At 47.9% G+C, this 14,573-nt stretch overlaps 1 protein-coding gene across 1 annotated transcript in view; it reads left to right on the top strand.

Annotated features, from left to right (window-relative positions):
* The window catches only part of SYNJ1 (synaptojanin 1), a 1,805,713-nt gene that overhangs the window by 664,859 nt on the left and 1,126,281 nt on the right, over positions 1–14,573 (top strand). Inside the window, exon 10 of the mRNA XM_069636346.1 lies at positions 8,098–8,179. Within this exon, the coding sequence (XP_069492447.1) occupies positions 8,098–8,179 (82 nt within the window). The remainder of the gene's footprint in view (positions 1–8,097; positions 8,180–14,573) is intronic.

Raw genomic sequence — 14,573 nt, 5'->3', positions numbered from 1 at the left:
ACATCTCTAGAATGTAACCTCATTGCCATGTCCCAGAACTGAAGCAATGTCTTCTCCAAGGCTCAAGCTCCTTCCATTATCTCCGGTTTTAGCAAAAATGTAGATGGTTCATAATTTGCTATACCAGTGACGGGTTGGATTCCCTTAACTTTCAGTTGCAGCAAATCCTGCTATGCTTGCTTTCCTGGGCTCCCAGTGACCTTGCTAATTCTTCCATTGAAGCTCATTTGGCTGCCATTTCCCGCTTCACACACAGATCAATGATGCCTTTGCTGTGGTTGCAGAGACTGTTGAAAGAGTTTATGAAGGGACTTTTCACCTGGATGCAAACCTGCCTCTTCTTGGCAACTTCACATTGTTCACTTCAGATTGATGGGCCCCCCATTGGAGCCGATGCATAAGGCCAGCATAAGTTTGTCTAATGGAAGACTGAATTTTTAGTTGCTATCACCTCTACCAGTGGAGTCGGTTTAGAATAGATTGTCTTTTCTCATTGCAACCACAATTGCAACCAAAAACTTACATTTCCAGGTGTGTATCTGCCTGTTTCTGCCATCAGTTCGATAACAGACTGCTTCCTGTTCGGCCCTGTGCACATTCTGCAAGAGCGGTCTCATCTACCACTGCTCTTGTAGCAGGAATCCAGTCGTCGGACATCTGCAAAGCGGCTACATGGAAATCTACGCACAGTTTCACCAAGTTTTACTGCATTGAGAAGCACTCTGCGGGGTAGTCCAGGGTTGGAAAAGAGGTCCTTCGAAACCTGTTTGCCTAAGGTGAGCCATCTTTCTCCTTCCTACATATGCCTATGTGCATATTCATGAATCTTTACTGCTTTGTATTATGTTCAAAGGCATGTGAATCTATGAAAGATCCTATGCTCGAAAAGGAACAAGTTACTTACCTGTAACTCCTGTTCTCCAGTATTGGCATCTTTCATAGATTCACTTGCAACCATCCTGCCTTCCCCGCATGTGGCTCATTTTTTGCACAGTTACTTGCACTATACCAATCTGAAGATGGCCTCCAGGGATGGAGCTAAGAGATGTTGTGCCTATTGGCTGGAGGATAAATGACCCAAAACAACATTGAGAACACTAAAGTCAATGCATATATCTTCTCTTTCTTCGAAACTGCTAAATGTAACCAAGGATTCCCAGCCTGACTGGGATTATACAACAGCATGGGAATCTATTAAAGATGGCTATGGGGGCGTGGCCTGGAGCTCATGGTGGACAGAGGCTGAGGCGCCGAGCTCCGGCCGAGACGCCGCATCTTGATCCTTTTTCACCGTAAGCAGGCATACCTCCGGGGCCACATCGAACCACGGTGGTGCGGAAACCGATCCTCATCAAGAAGCAGTGCCTCCGATAAGAAATCGGGACGCAGAATGTCCACAATCCCGCCTGTTCTGCCCTACCCCCCCATCCCCGCCGGCACCTAAGATGGCGGCAGTTCCATGACGCCGCGTCAACTCGAGACCAGGCAGTCAGCTATTCCCGCCGCAGCGCCCTCAGGAGGAGAGAGGCGCCAAGACCGCGGTCGAGGCACGCATTGAAGACCGCTGCGCTTCACCGCCCCTTACAACACGAAACGCACCGGGCATCGGATGGCCGGACACGGCTCTTTCCCCGGGTCCGACTGCGGGAGCCCGAAACACGAGACGTGAGGGGGAAACCGCTAGCAGACACGGCATCGGCTCCCTGCCATCAACGAGACCACTACGTTGCCGAGTCCCGTGGAGAGCGGAGCCAAAGTCACTGAGGTGAGGAGACCTGGGGGGCACGCCACCAGACTAAGGGGGCTATTTGAATCACCACACTGCCCCATGGCACCCTGACCTCAAGCCCACGGCAAACCACTTGAGAAAAGAGGACAATAATCCCAACCCGCTGTGCGAGACCCCAGGCCCCCAACATTGGGAACTCCCTAAAACTCTCATTCGCAACAAAGAGACGCCAAAATCATTTGGAGCACCCACGCTACTGCGCCACAGGCGCTGCAATTTGAGCGGAGCACGCGCCTCTCCAGGCAACTGCAACAGTACAACCCCCACGCACCTACCGGACCCTGAGACCCAGCATAAGGGCCATAAGCGAGAACTGAGGCACGAATCTCACCCGACAGGCCCACCGCTAAAGCACCAAGACTTTAACATGTCCTGCAGGGGCAAACCGAAACCCTCCACAATGGACACGTACGTCACCACCAAGTCAAAAAACTCAGCCACCCCACACCTCCACACTCCAGAACCCGCACAATCAAAGGATGATGATTCCGCCGAAAATCAAACCCAAGTACTAGAAGCCATAGCATCGCTGCGCACATTTATCGATTCCAGAATAGACTAATTCAGATCAGACATCCAACTGATGCGCCAGGATGCTAGAAACTTAACAGAAAGGGTGACTAACTCCAAATCGGCCATAAAAGAGACGACGGAAGAAACAGTCGAACTGAAATCCAAAGTCGCAGACCTTGAAAGGCAGGTCGCCATCCTTGAGGCCAGAGCCGAGGAAGCCGAGGGCCGTGCCAGACGGGGCAACACCAGGATACTGGGAGTGCCAGAAGGCGACGAAGGCCCGAACCCAACAGCATATGTAGAGGCCTTCCTACAACAAGAAGTAGGCGCAGAAAGAAGAAACCCCCCCCCCCAGGATCCCACTCTTGCCCGATAATCGGCAAAATACTTAATTTCCAAGACCGAGGAACCATATTGAGGCACTCCAGGGAAGAGGGCCCCATAGAACGTGGCAACGCTAAAATCTCTGTCTACCCAGACTATACTCCAAAGGTGCAAAGGGAGAGAAACTAATTCGTACCTATCAAGGCCAGACTCCGGCAACTGAACCTAAAATATTTGTTACTCTATCCATCGAGACTAAAGGTCATCCACAAGGGCCGTGCGATCTTCCTGGAGTCCCCAGCAGCCACCAATATGTGGATGGAAGACAACAATTTAGCAGAAGACGGGGACAGCTATCCCAAGGGCAAATGAGGAAATCCACTTATCTACGCACTTGACACATAAGCGCATCACTACCCTATGACAACCAAGGAGGTAACCTACACCACTATTTATCAAACAGATGTGGCCCTCGCTTGGCCTCACACCAGGCACAGGACCTAGCCCCCATGAACAGACGCGGACAGTTGCCTGCCCGACCCCGCTCGAGCCTGATAACCGGATGGGACCTGACGGCGCGAGAGCGCCTGAGCACCGCGAGAAAAACGCAGTCGCTGGGCGCACCAGTTCCAGTTTTGTTAAATGTTACTCTAGTTACACAGTCTTCACACTAGCGCAACCATCAAGGCAGAGGGCAAAACCACCGCAGATCACAAGCAAAACCAGAACTAAGAACCGAGATCTGGGAACCACCGAGGATGATCAACAACCGATGAGAAACACAGGAAAGGGCAGACGCACGGAATCCAACACTCCATCCCAATGGCGACACAATTGAAAGTGATAACTTGGAATGTACGTGGTATGGGATCATACTTGAGAAGGAATAGGATCCAATCCTACCTCCGCAGAAAGAAGGTATCCATTGCACTACTCCAAGAGACCCACCTGTCGAAGGAGTCCTCGTCCAAGTTAGCTCAGCGGTGGGGAGGCACCGCGAAAGGAGCTCCCTACTCTAGCTATGCTAGACGAGTTTTCACGTGGGTGAACCCGAACGTGCCATTCTGCCTGCTGGGCACGGAGGCAGACCCTGAGGGCAGGTATCTAATAATATGGGGTACCATTGAACATACGGCGGTCTGTATAGTGAACTCCTACTTTCCACAACACGGAATTCCCTCACACCTTAAAACGCTCTGTGCCAAAATGATGCATCATAGGGAAGGCACCTTCATATGGGCTGGCGACTTTAACTGCTACAGAAATGGAAACATGGATAGATCCACACACCCCCAGCAACCGAGAAACACCGCCACTCAAGCACTCAACGATGCGCTGGATCACCTCAACTTGGTTGACATTTGGAGAGAACAACACCCCAATGAAAGAAGCTACTTATATTACTCGGCCCCTCACAAGATTCACACAAGGATTGATTGTTCATCAACAGAGAGCAAACCTCAATGGTAGACGCAACAACATACCTAGGCAGATCGATCTCCGATCATTCACCATTACTTATGGAATGGAAATTAAGGGGACCCAGAGGACCGATCCAGACATGGAAAATGCCCACCGCAGCCCTTACGGATCAAGAATTCAGGGAAGCCCTCGGCAACAAACTCGAGGACTACATAGACAACAATAAAGGTTCTGTATCAACCTGGAGCATGCTTTGGGAGGCGATGAAGGTAGTGATAAGAGGAGAGGTGATAGCGGGGACTGGAGGCATTCGAAAACACCTGACGGCAGCCCTAGGAGAACGAGAAGCTGAAATAACACGCCTCGAGGCATGCACTGTCGCCACCCCGGAAATGGAAGAGACCCTACAAGAAATTTGCGAAGAATGTCGCACAACCTGGGACAGGCTAGCCAAATTTGACTTTGCAACAAACACTGCTAAAACCCACAAAGAAGGCGATAAACCAGGCAGGATACTAGCCTGGTTATGCAAACGAGAACAACCAAGACACACTCCTACAGAGATCATAACTGAGAACGGGACAACATTCAGGACCCAACAGGATATCAACAACGCCTTTGCAGAGTTCTACTGTAAACTATACTCCCACAATAGGCAAATATCTAGAGAAGAAATCAAGAACACCCTGGAAGAGATTGGGCTACCGAGACTATCCGAGGAACAGAGAGAAGCTTTGGAAATGGAGATCACTACAGAAGATGTTAAGGAAGCTATCAGGTCGCTGGCCACCTGTAAGACTCCTGGCACTGACGGCCTCCCGTCTGAATTTTATAAATCTTACGAAGATATCATCACTCCGATACTACATGAGGTCTACACGGAGGCATACGAAGTAGGGATACTCCCTAACACTATGAAAGAAACAATCATAATCCCCATGCTTAAACCAAACAAACCGCCCACGGACTGTGATTCATACCGCCCATTAGCAATGCTAAACTACGACAGTAAGATCCTAACCACTATCCTAGCCAACAGACTTGCAAAGGTGTTGGGAACCCTGATTCATGACGACCAAAATGGCTTTGTCCCGGGACGCAACACCACGGCCAACCTAAAAAGACTTCAACACACTATGGCGGAGACCACCGCGAGAGACGAGGATCGTGCAGTGCTCTCACTCGATGCCGTCAAGGCCTTCGACTCCATATCCTGGGAATGGTTGGTAGAGGTGCTGAGGGAGTTTGGATTTGGAGAGGGTTTTGTGAGATGGATCAAGGTGCTCTACAACTCACCAATGGCAAGAGTGAAAACTGGAGGGATGATCCTGAAGCCCTGGGAGATTCAGAGAGGCACTAGGCAAGGGTGCCCGCTATCACCAATGCTATACATCTTAGGCTTGGAACCAATTGCCATCTATTTTAGACAACAGTTCTTCGACGCAGGCATTAAACTGGGCGACCAACACTCCATAATATCCCTGCACGCCGACGATGTACTCTTGTATGTGAAGGACCCACAAATAAATGCACAAGTCATACTAGACGTCCTTGACAAATGCGCACTTTACTCAGGAGTCACGTTTAGCAGATCGAAATCCTGTGCATTCCTGCTGGCAAGACTCAGAGGCCTAGCAAAAACGGATCTACCAGCAGTGGGGATAAAATGGCAACCCGAAGCATTCCGATACCTGGGAATAAACATCCATCACACCCCAGAACTCACACACGACCACAACACCGAAATGGCGCTGAAGGGACTCCGCAATTCTATGAAATTCTGGTCAAAACTGCCACTTGAAATGATGGGTCGGGCGGCCATTACAAAAATGATAATTCTCCCCCGCTTCCTATACTTCTTCACGAACATCTGTTACTATATCCGCCCCACCTTCTTCAAGACACTTGAAATATTAATCCGAGACTTCCTATGGGGCCCACCAGACACAAACTACCCCTCTCAGTCCTCACGCTATGACACAAAGAAGGCAGAATACAACTCCCCGACTTTCGGATGTACTACTTAGCTGACCAGCTCAGCCACGTGACAAGGTGGCTTCAAGACGAACAAAACAATGAATCTGCGCTACTGAGACAAATACCCTCCAATCTCTTCCCCAAGGAAGTACTCTGGAACCCCCTCAAGCAGACACAGAATGTCCCCATGATAGCGAAATTAGGCAGACCGATCTGGACCAGAACTTGCTCCATTCTACAATCGAGCCATCCATATTCACCCAACTCTCCCATCCTAGCGGATGCATGCAAAACCATGACGGATCTGAGGGTAGCAAGAAGCTGGGAGAGTGCCGGGATCTATGTATGGGGGGGGACATGTTCGAAGAGGACAAATTCAGAGACTTTGAATCGATGCAGGAGGTTGAAGGACTCTCCAGCGGCCAATTCCTATGGTATCACCGACTCAAACAGATCGCCAGAAGCAAATGGGACAGCTGGCCCGAGGAACCCACCCCGGACCCGTTATTACAGGAGATGTACGAGCTAGCGGATGGATGGAAACCGGTAACCCGGCTCTACAGCCGATTGATGGACAAACCCAACCCCAAAGGCATAGCACTCAAGGAGAGATGGGAAATGGACCTGGGCATCACACTAACCGACAAAGAATGGGAAAGAATTTTATTGTACCCAAAAGAGGTGTCCCGCAACACCAGGTTCAGGCAGATACAACTGAACACCCTATACAGGACGTACATGACCCCACAGCGGGTGGCTAAATTCAACAAGAAAGTCTCACAGAATTGCCCCTGGTGCGGCAGCGACACAGCCGACATGATCCACATGTTTTGGACCTGCAATAAGGTAAAGACACTCTGTTCCAGAGTTAGGCAGACTTGCACAACTGCTGGCATAACCAGATATGAGTGGGACCAGAAAGTCTGCTTATTAGGAGCTCACCCCAAAATAAGCAAATACAGACACGTAGACAAACTGACGGACCTATCCTGCATCCTTGCGAAAAGAACCATAGCTATGGCCTGGAAGTCCCCAGGGGGCCCGAGATATGAACGCTGGATTAAGGAACTAGAAAGGTGGTCCGAGGCAGAGACCAGAGCATGGCAGGAAGGGACCAACTATGGAACAGACGAAGCAAACAACACCCTCGAATCGTGGAAGGCCCTCCTAAGAGATGTGCCCTTGACTGCAGACCACAAACCCCCCTGAAGGGAACCCCAGAAACAACATAATGCCAGGAAGAGGTTCACCTAAACTTCCAAAGACGTCCGACTTGACCCAACCTCGGCACCCGAACTCACAAATTCACCTACCTCTGCCCCTGTATAGACACTGAAGATACCACAATTTTTAAAGAAGACTATTTTGTTTGTTTGTTTAGCACCTCTTTTTTTGTTAAATGTTAATTATATTTAAATGCTAATAAAATACGTAAAAAAAAAAAAATTAAAGATGGCTATGGAGAACAGGAGTTACAGGTTAGTAACTTATTCTGTCTGTACCATTAGTCATAATTACCTGCAACAACTCCTCCACAGCTGCAAATATGCTCTCAGAATCTGAGTAGTGATGGGCCTTTGCATTTAACACAGATTGGTCTTGGAAGCACATGCATTACTGGCCTTGCTTTTTTAGAATGGATTTGGATCCGTTTTTGGTATTGTCTACAAAGTTGCTCTGTCCCCACACCTTATTTATGTAGTGGGGTTATATACTGGGAGTATACTCAGCTACTACATGAGGTGGGAATCCTTTTCTCCCTGTTCTTGCTCACGTTTTATTTAATTTAAAATTAATTAGTGTGGGGAAGGGGAATCAATATCATTTTTGCATAGTTTTTATTTTATCTAGTATATTACTGAGCCCTCCTTTAGTCTTGAATACAGTAAGCGTTAACAAGGTGGTAATTCATATTTTAAAAATAATATTCACTTTAAGCACATCCATTTTGTCATGTAAAATATCATGAAAATGTGTGACAACTATCCTTTACAATGTTTGTAGTTTGCATACATCATATTGTATCATGCCATGCACTAGTTAAGTAATGTCTTTATGTTGTGTTTGTACAGATCTCAAAGTGGTACTATCAGGACAAACTGCTTGGACTGCTTGGATAGAACAAACAGCGTGCAAGCATTTTTTGGACTGGAGGTAGGACATGTCTGGCTAGAGGGAGCCAAAACTCTTTTGCATGGGCTTTAATATTTGCTAGTTTGTGTTGTTTACAACGTGTACACCCATACCTCCACAGTCTTTTTCACTTTGTCTTGTCCTTGTACTTCTCCCTGTTTAGTCTACCTAGTTGCCATATATCTGGTTGCAATGAGTAAAAGAATTGCCCCATAACTTTAGTATCCTGGATTGTATTATTGGTTTGTTGGAACCATGTCTCCATAATAAAACTAGCTCATTGTCTTAGGTAGTTCCAATCTGAAGGCTATAAACCTTTGGCTGTATGTTTCTTAGTCAAATCCTAACCATTCTGGCATATTCTGCTTTGTATCTTTGAATTGGCAGGATGTTGCACCTTTCATAGGTTGCTAATTGCATAGGCTGTATTAATTGGTGGATAGTGTGTATGCATTTGCTACTGTGGGGGCACACTGCTTTCTGGTGAACTTGCTGCTCTGTAATTCTTCCTGAGGCCCCCCTCTCCCATGCCCCATGCTGCCTGCTTCGTCCATTTAGCTCCCAAATGCTGCTGCATGCTTTGTCCCTAAGAACCATTTTGGTTGATGTCTTGATGTCTGTACTTAAGCTTCTGCTCTCCTCAAGTTTACCTAAACAATTAATTTCTATTTTCATTTATTTTATTTTTGTTTTTCAAAAGGTTTGATTAATTTTGTCAGAGAGCTGCTTCAGCTCATGAACAATATCTCTTGGCATCATGCCCTTTATTCAGCAGATGCCATAAAAGTACAAACACTTTATGTATGCACATTAAAATAAGTAGACCATAACCAATAATATTTAAACACAACTATGCACTTAAAAAACTCATACCTATATGTGCCTACTCAATTCATATACTTCAGCACAGCAATACAAGAATAGTATCCTAAATATTTAAAAACTAAACATAATCAAAATTCTCTTGTAATCACTTTGGCACTTTGTCTCTCGGACTGCAATGTCTGAGTGTTCTTTCTGTCATATTTTTTTGTTAAACACTTTGGTGCTTTAACTTAAATTCCCAGAATTCCTTCTGTCTTTATTGCACATTGAATTCATATTCATACAATTCAGTGTGTTGATTTTCCTTTACTCAGTTTTTTTTTCAAATTCAATTTTATTGGCATCAACACATTTACAACTCAACGCAGGAATCCTTCAAGCATCATCATGTTATTAGACACCAACAAGGTTTTGACTTTTCTCCCCACCCCCCAACCAATTTTTTAAACGCCCCTCCCTTTCCCCAACTGTTTTCCAGCCGTTCCAGGGCAGTCTCTTCATTGGTCCCTCCGGGTTCTCCATTCCCATCCCTTTGATTACACCTTGAGGTTCGAGGGCCTAGGTGGAGGCACCGTGAGTTCGAGTGGCATTCCACTCCTTTCAGTACACCTCTGACCAGTCCATGTTACCCTGTGCTTCCTTTCTACTGGTAGGGCGGGCCCACTGTTCCTTACTCCATTCAGTCCGACCCTTCTTCCATTCCCCCCCACCTCTTCTTGTAAGTGTTCTGGGTCGTATTTTTCCAGAAAGGGTGCCCATTCCATGGCTCTCGTCTGTGATCGATTATGTATTTGTCTCATGAACTCCTCTATTCTATATAGGTCTAGTGCCTTAGCCGCCCACTCCTTTTCACTCGGGAGGCTCTCCCTTTTCCATCCGCCTGCCAGGCATGCACTAGCTGCCAGCAGGAGATAGTGCAGCATATGCGGTAGTTTCGTCCAGTCCTCAGATGACGTTTCAATTCTGAATAACACCAATAGTGGGTCCACCCTCCTTTCTACTCCATCCAGGCCCCTTATCCATCCCAGCACTTCTTTCCAGAACTGTTGTACCTTTCCACAGTTCCACCACATATGCCAATAGTCTGCTATATGTCCACATTACCTCCAGCAGTGGGGGTCTGCCCCCAGAAAGATTTTCCCTAGTCTTGTCGGGTCCCACTGCCATCTGTATAGCAGCTTGAGCCCATGCAGCTTATATTGGCAGGCTACTGATGTTCGGTGGGCGTTTAGGCATAGTGTCCTTCATTGATCTAGGTCTATCTCCCTCCCCAAGTCTCTTTCCCACCTCTCCTTGAGTGTAGATACTTCATCCCCTTTAGCATCCAGTAATGCCTGGTACAACTTTGAGATGAGTCCCCTAGTGCTTTTCGCTGTGTCCAGAACTCGCTCTTTGTGTGTCAGGTCCCTCTGAAGTTCCTGCTTCCATCTTTCTGACTTTAGCACCCCCTTCAATTGCAGATATTTAAAGACTGATAAGTTGCGCATCCCCAGGGCTGTTTCCAGGTCCACTAATCCTATGAATTCATCCTTCTTAAGAACCTGCCTCACCCTCTCTAGTCCTGCTTCAGACCAGTCATGGAACCGCCCATGGTTCAGTATGTTATCTCGTATGGGGGGTGCCCATGTATGGCTCAATGGGGAGGGCCATGTTGTGACTCCTTCCATCTCCTTTCAGACTCCCTATAACATCAGTAATGGGCCCAGAATTTTGTGCGAGTGGATTCTTCTGAGCATTGCTCTCATCAGTGCCCACAACCTTTCCCCCAAGGTGACCGGACGGAAGCGAGAATTTTCTATCCCCCCCCCCATTGTTAACCTTATCCATACGTAGGTGAGGAATCGGGGCCCTGAACTGGGCCGCTCTATAATATGTTCGCATCTCAGAGAGTCCCACCCCTCCCTTTTCCTTTGGCTGGATCAAGAGTTTATAGGCTACCCTCTGCTTTCCCCCTTGACATAAGAATCTCAGTATTTTCTTCTTCAATTCCCCAAAGTGTATCTCCGGTATTTCTATCGGGAGTGCCTGGTATAAATATAATATTCTGGGAAGAATCACCATGTTAAGTGCATTTAGCCGCTCTAACTAGGAAATTGTTAATTTTGCTCATTTCTCCATCTTACCCATGTTAGCCTGTGCAAAAGCGGGGAGGAAGTTGCATTCATCTATTCTGTCTAACCTCTGGGGTATTCACACCCCTAGGTACTTTATGCTGTCTCTTTCGACTGGTATCCCCAGACCGGACCGTCTCAGGAGTTGTTTTGGTGTGCCCTCACCTAGGCGAAGGATAATTTGATTTGTCAATATTTATCTTAAAGCCTGACACCTTCCCATATTCCTTTATGAGCCAGAGTGCTCTCTGTAGGGAGTCTCCTGTGTTCAAGAGGTACATGAGAATGTCATCCGCGTACATACTTGTTTTATGTTTCTGCTGCCCCACTTCAATTCCCTCTATCCCATTGTCTCCCCTTATCGACTCCCCCAGGGGTTCCATTGCCAGGGTGAACAGTAGGGGCAAAAGGGGTTAACCCTGCCTAGTCCCTCTTGTCAGGTGGAATTCATGTGATTTGACCCCATTAACCATTACTCTGGCAGTTGGTCCTGTGTAAACCTCTCTAATTGCCCTGCACATCTTCTCTCCTACCCCTATTTTGCGCAACACTGCAAAGAGGAAGGCCCACTCTACTCTATCAAATGCCTTCTCTGCATCTAAACTTAGGAGTGCTTGTTTCCCTGGGTGTTCCCCTACGTGCTCCATTAGGTCAAGTGTCTGCCTGATTGCGTCCGGCCCCTGCCTACCCGTTATGAACCCCATTTGATCGGGATGTATTATGTGTGTTAACTTTTCTTTGAATCTCGTCGCCAGGATCCGAGTGAAGATCTTTTCGTCCATGTTTAAAAATGAGATTGGACGGTACGAGGAACAAAGGGACAGGTCGCGTCCCTCTTTGGGGATGACAGAGATCAGGGCCTTACTAAATGATGCCGGGGCCTTCCCTGTTTCCAGGATGTGGTTATACAATTTGACCAAATGTTGTCAAGGTTCCGGAGTTTTTTTTGTAAAACCCTATTGTGTACTGATCCTCTGCCGGGGCCTTCCCGCTCGGGAGGCCTGATATTGCACATTGGACCTCCTCTGCTGTAATCGGGCTGCCTAAGTGTTCTATCTCTAGGGATGTAAGCTTGTTCATATGCATCTCCCTCAAGTATGCCCCAAACTCTCCATTCGCTCCCTCTGCTTCAGTGGCATATAGTGTTTTGTAATACTGTACGAATCCCCGGCAATATCCTTCCGCCCCCACATCCAGGCCCCCCAATTGAGTAACCCACCATTCTCCCCTCTGGGCCCGAAGTCTTGCCGCCAAGAGCGCATCTGCCTTGTCGCCCTTTTCATAATAGTTTTCTTTCAAATATCAACTCGGCCCAAGTCCCCACCAATAATGTATAGGTCAGCCTCCCGCTCGTCTATTCTATCCAGCGCTTCTTTTATGAACCTTTCTTGCCCCTGGTTTGGGGCATTATACTGCCGCCAGTAGCACTTTTGCACCTTCCAGAGTTCCCTCCACTATTAACAGCCTGCCCTCGAACAGATTAGTGGCACCACAATCTTGGATCCATCAGTGTTTATGGAAGATTATTCCCACCCCTCATTTTTTTGTGGGTGCTGCTCTCCAGTGCACACGCCCTACTCCTCCACCTCATAGCTCCCGTCCCCCCCCCCCTGTACTAGTCTAGTCTCTGCCAGGAATAAAATGTCCAGGGAGGCTTTCCGAAACTCCCTTACTACCAATGACCTCTTGGTCGGGGAGTTCAGCCCTTTTACATTTAGAGTGCTCACCTTCAGGCCTTTCTTAGCCGCACCGTTCCCCCATTGCTGGTTCTGTCTTTTGCGTTTGTCATCTCATGACTAGGGTTTGGTGTCCCCTCAAGATGTTTACCCTTTTCCTTCAGAGGGATATACCCAGGGTTTCTTAAGATAGCCCTTCTGGAGTTGGTAACCCCCTTGAACTTTATACTAAATCTTAGAACTTTCCAAAGAATAAACCTCCTCAAGTTGGAGGTACAAACATTGAAGTGGGAGACGCCCCCTTTCTCACCAGGGGCCACTTTTGAGAGGTCAGAACAGCCTCCCTCCAGCAAGTTTCCAAATTTACCGGAGCATCCGCCCGAATAACGTTGTCTGATGCGCAACCGCTCACCTTTTCTTTGCCTTCATCTCAGTCCAACTTCTGCTCTTGAGCCGCGGGCACTTTTCTTGGCGAAGGACCATTGAGCCTAATGAATTTCTGCCCCATCTGGGCTCTCCTCCTTCTCTGTGGTCCCCGCGCATGTCGAGGACGTGTCTCCTCTGAGGTCGGGTCCTCTCATCTGATGATCTGTGTTCAACGTAAGGTGTCTCAGGGCTTGCTCTGCCTCTTCTATCGATGCCAGCCTGCATTCAACTCCTTTGGCCTCGAATTCCAGTGGGAGCGGATAGCCCCACCTGTAAGAGATCCCCCTTTCTCGCAGCCAAGTCGCAAGTGCTCTGCAGCCTCTTCTGCTTGCCCAGTGTAAGATTGGAAGGTCCTGGTATATAAAAACTTTAGAACCTTCAAATTCAATTTCTTGTTGTTGTTTTGCAGTATTTGAGACCTCTTGTCTGTCTCTGTCACTTAAGAATCTGGCCACTATAGAGCAGGGGCCATTTCCATAAGGTTTTCCTCATCTGTGTGCCCTTTCCAGTTGTACCGTCTTGCCCCATTCCGTTAAAAGAGTTGATGTATTAATACATGTACCTTTTCTTCGACATGCCGTGGTGTTTCTCTGTCTGACTCCTTCAGGCCCAGTATTCTCACGTTGTTTCTTCTCCCTGTTTTTGAGGTCATCGATTTTCAGCCTTATTTCCTCTTCCCTAAGGTTCAGCCCTGTCATTCTCACATCCAGGCGCATGTGCACCATATCTGCATTGAGCTGATAATATTCTAATGCCTCAACTTTGCCTTCAACTGCAGTCACTCTGCCCGTCAAGTCAGCTAGTGACACTTGTATTTCCCCTCTTAGGGCCTTTATCTCTGCCAGAATATGTCCCATGTCCTCTTTATTAGAGAACTACTTGGAGAGGTTGATTCCTGTAGCCATTGTGCTGTTGGATTGGTCACTGTGGGCTTGCCTCTGTCCTTGGGGCTCTTACCTTCGTGCTTCACCTTTATCCCCCCTCTCAGTGGGCACTTCAATACTGTCTCCCCCCGTTCCTGTGCGTCTTCTTGCCTTCTCTGTGTTCTCCCTGCTATCCTGGGCTCCTGCGCTTGTGTGTCCCCTTTTGCTAACTTGCCTCCAGGCGTCTCAGGATGCATCCTCTTAGCTTACCCTCACAGACGCGTGCAGCGTTGCAGAGGATGTTTGCGGGGTGTTTATGTTAAATGGGTCGATACGCGGCAGTCCTTCCTTGCACCATCTGGCAGTGTCGGCAATTTATCGTCTCTGGGTGTGAGGTTGGCGATCAGAGTCAGCCAGTTGGCCGCGTCTGCACCTTGCAATGGCGGGCACCAGTTCACTTCTCCTGCACCCAGTTCGCCTGCTTGTGCACTGATAATGCTGGTCACAGTTCGTC

The sequence above is a fragment of the Ambystoma mexicanum genome, chromosome 7p, assembly GCF_040938575.1.
Source record: "Ambystoma mexicanum isolate Mex_15411 chromosome 7p, UKY_AmexF1_1, whole genome shotgun sequence".
In the NCBI taxonomy this organism is placed as follows: domain Eukaryota; kingdom Metazoa; phylum Chordata; class Amphibia; order Caudata; family Ambystomatidae; genus Ambystoma; species Ambystoma mexicanum.
This window is presented reverse-complemented; position numbering and strand designations above follow the sequence as displayed.